At 40.3% G+C, this 9317-nt stretch overlaps 1 protein-coding gene across 1 annotated transcript; it reads left to right on the top strand.

Moving 5' to 3' along the window:
- Positions 1–2467: 2467 nt before the first annotated feature.
- LOC146705725 (plasminogen receptor (KT)-like) lies at positions 2468–8632 on the top strand. The gene is made up of 4 exons (XM_085463518.1): positions 2468–3253; positions 6517–6647; positions 6764–6873; positions 7767–8632. The coding sequence occupies exons 1-4, from the start codon at positions 3134–3136 to the stop codon at positions 7895–7897; spliced, it is 492 nt and encodes a 163-aa protein (XP_085319644.1). The 5' UTR covers positions 2468–3133; the 3' UTR covers positions 7898–8632.
- The last annotated feature ends 685 nt before the right edge of the window (positions 8633–9317 follow it).

Here is a 9317-nt window from a genome sequence, read left to right on the forward strand (position 1 = left end):
CATTTTTCCTGTAACAATCTCCTTCTCAAGTACAGGTCCCTGCTCACAAATTTGCCAGGAGCGGGTAGAATAATGCTGGCCTTCATCATGAGAATATGATTTGGTGTACGAGGCTCTAAATTTGGGTCATTTAGGTTCTCTACTACTACTAGGTGCTATTCACAATAACCATAACTTCATAAAGACACGTTCTGAGTGAGGAAGTGTCAAGTCTCTTAGAAGTGTGATCTAGAATAGTCGTTAAAACGCATCTAATAGTCCTAATTTGCCTTCCCCAAAAACCTCTCATGTGGCTTGAAGAGGGGTGCTCAGAACAAACTTACATCTGCATTGTTTCAACTGTTCTTTGTCAAAACCATTCAGTGCATTTAAAAGCTCTCCATCCATTTCTCCTTTTTTTTCAGGGTCGCGGGGGGCGCTGGAGCCTATCCCAGCTGTCATAGGGCGAGAGGTGGGGTACACCCTGGACAGGTCGCCAGTCTAACACACAGGGATGGACAACCATTCGCACCTACGGGCAATTTAGATTTTTCAATTAACCTATCCCTACAAACTGCATGTCTTTGGACAGTGGGAGGAAGCCGGAGTACCCGGAGATAACCCATGCAAACACGGTTGGAATTGAACTCAGGACCTTCTTGCTGTGAGGCAACAGTGCTAACCACCGTGCCACCATGCTGCCCTCAAAAGCTCTCCCTTAGCACCAAAATAATTTAGTACCTTGGTCACACCTGATTACATGTCCACAAATAGAAATAAAACAACATGATGCATTCATAAAATGATCAGTTGTAAGGTCATCCAACATTTCATTATGTATTGCTCTAGAACACATACATGTACAAAGAAGACCATACCTTTTAAGTTCTTTTCTACCCTCTTTTACATAAAAAGGTCCAAAACAGTCAATGCCACAGTAGGAGAATGGGGGTGTTGTTTCCATTCTATCCTCTGGTAAATCTGACCTCCCATGATCTTGACTATGTCTCCTGTACTTTGTGCAGGTTGTGCACTTGTAGATGTGAGAAGCAACTGAATCGCTGCATCCTGTAATGCATACTCTATTGGAGCGCAGCTCAGTGACAGTTATTCCTCTTCCTTGGTGCTGCACCTTTTCGTGGTACTGTTTAATAAGTAAACACAACATGACTTGATTTGGGGATAATGGCAGGATGTTTGATATATGGGTGTAGAGTTGCTCTTGTCCTCCCACCCTAAGTACTCCCTGCTCATCAACAAATGGACTTAGGCTGTAGAGCTTGTGTGTCTTATCCTTCAGTTGAATGTCCTTCCCTCGAGTCAAGTCCTTGATTTCTTTGTTCTGTTCTGTTCTTAAATAACTACATTTTCCGTAGCCTGTCACACCAGCGTCTGAAAAATGGTGTAGTTCACACTGCCTGTGTTTGCAGGTAAGACACGTCTTTGAACTTTCACCTTTGACAAGTTTTGAAGATCTAGGATTCCCACAGTGACAGTGTTGATCTGAGAGTGGCTCGTCCCATTCTACTTTCTCTTGGCATAACTGTTGCAGGATTTGTTTTCCTCTTAGGATGAAGGGTGCCACAAATCCCAGTGGGTCGTACACTGATGCTATTGTGCACAGAATTCCTCTTCTTGTCATTGAGCGCTCTTTTACAGTTACTCTGAACTAAAACTCATCAGAAGAAATGCACCACTGAACACCAAGTGGTCTTTCCATCAATAGATCTAAGTCCCTAATACTTTCAGCACTCTCTTCTCCCGACAGTGACTTTATCAGATTTTCACAGTTTGATATGAACTTTGTCTAATCTTAGTTTACCCTTGCTACACAATTCTCTTGCCTCTTTCACTAGTTTTATTGCTTCAGCTTCTGATATAACACGTACAAGTCCATCATCTACATAAAAGTTCCTTTGAATGAACCTCACTGTGTTTGGAGTGAACTTTTCCTCACATTGCGTGGCTAGATGATTTAAACCAAAGTTGAAAATCTTAGGCCTTAATGTAGAGTCCAGTAGGTGGCAGTGTTGACCAAAGAATGCTTAATTTCATTGTGGTCTCAGTTTTTAACCCTCCTGTTGTGTTGTTTCTGTGGTACAGCAAGGATATCCCTGAGTCAGTTTGTTTAGCCATCCAGAAGTGTCAGAACCCAAAAACTTCCAGTAAACTTTGCTGATATCTTATTATCAACTCCATTACTGCCCACAGGAACAGGACAGTTCACAACACCTGCGTTCTTGCACTTTACACGTCAGGTCAATAGAATACGGTGTGTGTGTGTGTGTGTGTGTGTGTGTGTGTGTGTGTGTGTGTGTGTGTGTGTGTTGGGGAAATATCTCTCACAGTTGCAAAGACAGATGTAGTTTTAGACCCTTTCAGCCTCCACTTTGGCTGCCAGGTCAAACCATTTTCATTTTATATGCTGGTTACACTTTTTAATCCAAGCAGAAATTTTGTATAAGAAAGGTCCTTTTAACAATTTTCTTTTTACATTTTAAAACTTGAAATCAGGTCAATTCATCACAATGGGAAGGTTAAAGCTTTTCACACATTAACATCTGTCACTTTCATTTAAAAAAAACTGGAGCTAGCAATGTTACTACTGTTGACCTTGTAACATTTATCATTTCAAACATAGCACAAGTCTAAAAGCATACCTGATAGGCAATCATAAGATAAAGCTCGTATTTATTGCATTTGGCAGTAACTGTGGTTCTAGCTGAAGCATTTACAGTATTTTTGAAGGAGGCGAATTCATCGTCTTATCTGACAAAAATCAACGCCTTTTCCTGTTATTTGTGACCATTTTGTAAACAAATATGCTTCTTAGAGTTGACATTATTAAAAATCCTGAATTGGTGTAAAAGTAAAAAAACAAAAAAACACTTTCCCCTCTTTTTCTCTGGTAAAACCTTTTGGTGGGCTGCAAATACTTCCTCTGTGTAGACAGTAGTCGTGTTGTTATTCGCTAACTTAACGGGAAAGCTTAAAATGAGTTGAGGCTTAAAGCTAAAGCTGAAGTGAAGAGACACTGAAGGACTGAAGAGGTCACTACATGCTGAAACAAATCCAGTTTGAAGCAGGTGGCTTTTCTAAGCCCGACTCTGGAATTTTGTTTGCTGTTGTGATGAGAGCAGAGCAGCACGTTTGAATGACTGCGTGTTTAATTCACAGAAACGCCAACGCAGCCATGGGTGTCCTGCTGTCCAAATCCATGGATGACAATTTAAAAAAGCAACAAGAATTCATGCTAACGAATGCACGGCTGCAGGTGAGTGAAAGTGCACCCACTCGCACATCACCTCTGACCTCTGCTGTGACATCTTTCACCATCTAGTGAAAGATGGTGAAAGTGAAAAAGCAAAAAAAAAGAAGAAGCAGATTTTAAATTATTTTTTAACACATAAAATTGCCCCAAACCTTCCCACCAAAAGGTTTTACCTTCATACTTTGAAATTGTACTAGTTGCAGATGCTGAAATGATGTCGGACTAAGTTTAAATTGTGCACTTGTTTATTTGCATTATTTTTGTATCAGCTCCATGAGTACAGGAGACATCCACAGCAACTGTAGGTCTGCAAACATTTTTAATCTCTATGACTACAACCAAATCCATTTGGACCCACTACTTAGTTACTCTCTGGAGGAGGTAATTAACTACACTGCTCATTGTCTGAGTAGTGGGATCACTGTGTGTTACTTCCTTTCATGTCCCACACACTGACACAAATCCCTATCCTAATGACGACACACATACCATCTTTCTTTTAGTGTTTAAGTATTACTACACACCAAAGTCAAAAACCAGCCCAAAGTGATTTCACAGCAGGTACCACTGTGATTCTACTTAAAGAGGAAACTTGCACAGGTAGAAGAAAAGTTTGTCACCCTGGTGAAGATCATGCTATGGCTTCTGGACTGGGGTGAGCATACACTCAGCTTTAACCTCACTCTTGTCACTTTTCTAGCTCTTATAGTGTGTTAGTAAGATGTGGATCCAAGTCTGTAAAGCAGTTCTGGAAGGCGGGGATACATATTCTAACATGTGGTCTAGTTCGGTGCCTGATACACAGTTTCAAAAATCTCCTGTGGCTGCTCATATGTACGGTACACATATTTTGAGAATGGACTTCCTAGGAATGAGGAATTGGTGCCATCAAAATGGATTTATAGTAGGGGGGTTTGTTTTCTTTCAAGGAAAAAAACTGATGCAAATATCTACTGACATCAGAGCATTATAGTGACTTCCATAAAAAAGAAAAGAAAGTAGATCTTATTTATGTGAAATTGAAAAACCCAAACACCGACAAATGGGGGGGGGGAAAAGGGGTGGGGGGGCATTTTTAGTCACAAAAGAAAGAAATTCTTCTGTGGAAATACACCACTGGGCTCAGATGTTCATATTGCTGTCTTAAGCAGGAGGAACTTTCTTTGGAAAGATGGAGTCAAAGAGGGTCAAAGCTTTCTGAAATCTTTCCAAATTCCTGTAACTGTACAATGCTTTTTTTAAATGCCTATTTTCAATCCCCTGGCAATATTTCAATAGAATTGAAATCTTAGCATTGGTTAGGCGCCTCAGGTCTTCTCCTTGAGTCCTTTCTTTGTGGATTTACTAGTGCATTCAGGAACATTACTCCATATCCAATTTTGGACAAATAATTTTTAAAAGCATGAGAGCATACAGAGTGCCCAAAAGTCAAAGTTTGCAAACATGTAAAAAAAAAAACCCTAACATGAAATATTTTGTATTCATCAGGAATACCTGCTGCACATATTTTCCGCATGTATTTGCTCTGCTTTTCTTTCTCACATGTTACATCTGTTTCTTTTCCTTCTTCCAATGTGTAGATCATGATGATTTGTGTGCATCTGTTTTCAAGTTAGTGTCCTGCTTTGTGTTCATACTTGCACCCTTCACAAATGTCACCCTCAGAGTGGATCGGTTCATTTCTGCTTTTTCCAGTCCTGTCCCAGAGTCACAGTCTGCTGCTTGTCTGAGCTTGCCAAAACCAAATCTTTTCCTTTTGATATTCCCACCAGCAGATATGTTTGTCTAGTTTTGAATTGCACATCTACACTAATAGGGCTAATTTATCACTTATGGGTTCGTAGCTATCCCATACAAACAGCCTGTAGAAACAGAAAATGGTAAAGAATGTTATACAAAGACCCTGAAGTCTTTAATGTAGATGACACATTATCATTATTATTGTTGTTATAAGTGTTCATTATTATAAACACTCATGAGTCATTTGGCATCAGCACAAAAATGAGAGGGAGATGGGCAGAATATTGAAGGAGCAGAGGCAGTGAAAGTGGATGAGTTTAAATAGCATCCAACCATCCAAAGTAACAGTGGGTGGAGACGAGTGTCAGCGGTAATTTGTGATGGATAGTTGCAGACTGAAAGGAAAGGTTTTTAAGATGCTATGATGTGTGGTTTGGAAAACTGGAGGTGACAGAGTTGAAGATGTTAAGATTTTTTTGTTTGGAGTGACCATGAAGGACATGATTAGGAATGAGTACATCAGAGGGCCATTTCAGGTTGAGCGCTTTGGAGACAAACTAACTAATAATGTGAAACTGGTGGCTGAGCAAAGATGTGCAGTGATCTTTACTTATGTTACGTATTTGTGTATATGGGCATATTGAACTGCTTCATTTTTATAAGATGGAGACCCTGCAGCATCTATGTACTTAGATGCTGGAGTGAGTTTCAGGATAGTTTATTCAAATTTAACATCCTCTATCTTCCATTTACTTCCTTTTTTGTGACCCAGATGAAGCCGTCATGAAAGCTGACCTTTCAGCGAACGTGTCACCCCATTTCCCGTTCCTGCAGCTCATACACATGGTGTGGAGGAGCGGGAAATGCTTTCTTTTCATAAATGCATTCTTCACTCATTCACAACATGGGCCGTTAAAGGGGGACACCCTTAAGTGTGCTCAGACTACTCACTAGTTTGTTTCAGCGGATGCTGGCTTTAAAAGAACAAACACTGTCAATTACAGAAGTCATTCCTGTAGTTTCCATTGAACCTAAAGAGTGTACAGCCAAGAGTCGATGTCAGGAGTACGAAACACCCAGATTGTGGAGATGAAAAGTTTGTCACTTCCTCCTTCCCTAGAGCGTAGTGTTTGTAGTTGGCATGTTTACAGCAGTGGATTCCAGGGTTTAGTTTCATGACTTAAAAAAAATTCCAAAGAAACTTCTCAAGCATACATAGAAGTTCAGTCTGTGCTCCCAACTAATCACATCTCTGTTCACGTAATGTACACTTCCTACAAGTTTTTAGGGGCTTTTTTTTAAAAAGTACTAAGCCTTTGGTGCTTATGGAGATCTCTTTAAACTGTCTGTACTCTCATAAAACAATTAACTGATGAATCAGATGATTATTACAGCTCTGATCAACAGTAATTGACTGAAATTGATTATAACTGAAAATGAAATCTTACCAAGCAGGGAAAATTTTATTTCATCATTTCTTCTTAATTTATTTTTGTGTGTCTGTGTGCGCGCGTGCATGTGCCCAGATGGAGCGCCAGATTCTGATGCAGAACCAGATGAGAGAGCGGCAGATGGCGATGCAGATCGCCTGGTCCAGAGAGTTTCTGAAATACTTTGGCAGTTTCTTTGCGGTGGCCACAGTGGGACTAACTGCAGGGTGAGATTCTAACACCTCACAAAGATCTGACACAAACACACACAGACTCATCTCTGTGTTGTGCTTTTATCTTTGCAGTTAAATATTGTCTTCTGTTTATCATCATTTTTCTTTAGAGCTATTAAAAGAAAGAACCCAGGCATGCTGGCTCCCATCATACCTCTCAGTTTCATATTTGCCTACCAGATGGACAGCGCCTATGGAACGCTTATTAATCGTATGAGAGGTAAAGCTACACACTTACAGGCATCATCATCTTAAGGAAACCTGTTTAACATTTAAAAAGAGGGTGCACAGACGGGTAAATAAATCCTTATCAAGCATTATATAGTGATTCTTTGCTTTGGTTTTAGAGGATTATTTTACTTTGAACAGCAGAACACAGACTCACTATATCCAGAAAACACAGGCTCTAATATACAGTTAGGTCCATATATATATTTGAATACATGAATAGTGTCTGTTTACCAAAACAATTTCCACTTTCCGCTATGATGGGCATCTATATAATGTGTAGACGCCCAGCTTTCATATGAGAAAATCCACATTCAAATCGGATGAAGGTTTTGGAGTTCCGGCCCCTTAACGTGTGCCCCCCGCTTTTTAAAGGGACAAAAAGTAATTGGACATTTGACTGAAAGGCTATTTCATGGGCAGGTGTGGGCACTTCCTTTGTTATGTCATTATCAATTAAGCAGATAGAAGCCCTGGAGTTGATTTGAGGTGTGGCGCTTGCATTAGCACGATTCAAATGAATACATTTTATTTTATTTGTCCAGTTACTTTTGATGTCCTGAAATGATGGGATTGCATTTTAGTTCTCACATTTTTGTGCAATCTTTTTGTTCAACCCACTGAATTAAGGCTGACAGTCGGCAGTTCAACTGGATCTGAGTTAATTATATTTAAAGTTGTTATATTTAAAATTAATTGTGGTAATGAACAGAACCAAAATGCTAAAAAAGAAAAAGTCTCTGTCCAAATGGACCTTACTGTTTACCAAATAATGCATCTAAATGTTTAACAAATATTGTGTTTAGTTATTCATTAATGACATTTTTAAAAAAGATTGCAGTCACTAATTATACCCATTAAATGTGTTTTTCATGATGTCTTTAGGGGAAGCTGAGAATATCATGGAGACTGAAAATGACCGTCTACAGTTACCTCAAGGGACTCCAACCTTTGAGAGGATAGAGAAGGCCCGCCGTGCTAAAAGCGTCGCCTTTAAAAAGCTCCTGAAACACTGATGACTGTTGCAGGTCACTTGCCTCTCTGTTTAGATGATCGACTGTATGCAAAAGATGGACGTAGCATCCAAACCCTCCACTTTTTCTCCTTTACATTCAGCTCCTGCTGTCCTGGAACAGCAAAGGCTTGCCCTTTCTTTCTCATTTCAGTGGCTACAATCCATCCTTTGTATTCAGTCTGTGGTTCTTTTCTATCCAGGTCATAGACGTGTTACTTTCTAAGAAGCTTTGTTTTGATGAAATGCCCTCTGCCAGGCTGGTAACTTTTGCAGTTGCCGATAACCAACAGCTGAAGTGATCAAAATGTAATGGTGCATTATTGGTAAAGATTCTCAGACATTTGTATTGACAGATAAAATGTATTATTTTCAACACTAAAATTTTAATTGTAGGTGTGAGGGAGCTTCAATACAAAGCTGTTGGACCTCCAACTTTTTTAAGCCATCACAGTAGATTCCAAGGTGCTGATATCTATACTTTGTGTTTGACATCTGGAAAAAATTTTAAATTAATAAAAAAAAGAAAATTGAAAAGATTTCAGTGTCTGAATTGATCTTTGTGACAAGGACACCCCCTGAATGCAAAGCTGTAGAGCAGGGATGTCAGTGTTTCTGTTAATGTAATGAGATCTTTTAATCTCAAAGAGCAGCAACTTAAGCAGTATGTGGGGTTTGTTTGTTTTTTAACGTGATAATGAAATGCTGCATATTAAATGACATTTCTCAGGATGACTCTTTGGGCTTAAATTGTTGGAAGTTAATGTGTAAAGTTATGTCCTCTTTCATATTTTCCACAGCCATTCAGTGGACTGGAGTGGAGCATATTTCACAGTTTGAGTGTGAGAGGATTCCCCAACAGAGAAACAGTGAAACTAGCAGAGCCAGAGCTCAGCAAAGGCCAGAAATATTAAAGATCCTACTTTGTGCATCCTCAAAACACGCTGGCACTCCATCTTCTTGTGAGCCCTTGAGGCTCGGCCTCTGTTTCCTCCCAAAGTTGTGGGGGCCTGCTGCATCCTCCACATAATATCTGTGTGGCAACACTTGATGTCTACCAAGAAGAAGGAGAGGAGGCGGCACAAGCAGTACAAGCCGAAACAGTTGAAGGCACAGGTGCAGACGGGGAGCTTTCAGGAACCTGTGTCTGAGCCAGGCTTGCTGCACAAGTGTCTCCTGAACAGCTACCTGCACGATGTAGTGCTGCAACTGAGACCCGCCGTTTGTCTTTTCTGGTCGGCGAGTGGAGAATCACACAGGCTGGTCTGCAAAGAGAGCTTTAGGATGCTTCCTCCCACTGTCCACTGCATCGTCCATCCACAGGGTTTGCAGGGCTGGCTCAACCCATGGCTGCCACACCACTAAGATGTTTTCAGAAATATGCAAGCATGCAACAATCATGTTTTACAGTCCTGTGGTCTCAG

The sequence above is a fragment of the Copadichromis virginalis genome, linkage group LG7 (genome assembly GCF_057382275.1).
Source record: "Copadichromis virginalis isolate Kocher_CV1m ecotype Utaka linkage group LG7, C_Virginalis_male_GT1.1, whole genome shotgun sequence".
NCBI classification, from domain to species: Eukaryota; Metazoa; Chordata; class Actinopteri; order Cichliformes; family Cichlidae; genus Copadichromis; species Copadichromis virginalis.

Coding starts and splice junctions, on each gene's coding strand:
- LOC146705725 (XM_085463518.1), top strand. CDS start 3,134: ATGACTGCGTGTTTAATTCACAGAAACGCCAACGCAGCCATGGGTGTC. Junction 6,648..6,763: donor ACAGTGGGACTAACTGCAGG/GTGAGATTCTAA, acceptor ATTTTTCTTTAG/AGCTATTAAAAGAAAGAACC. Junction 6,874..7,766: donor GCTTATTAATCGTATGAGAG/GTAAAGCTACAC, acceptor TGATGTCTTTAG/GGGAAGCTGAGAATATCATG.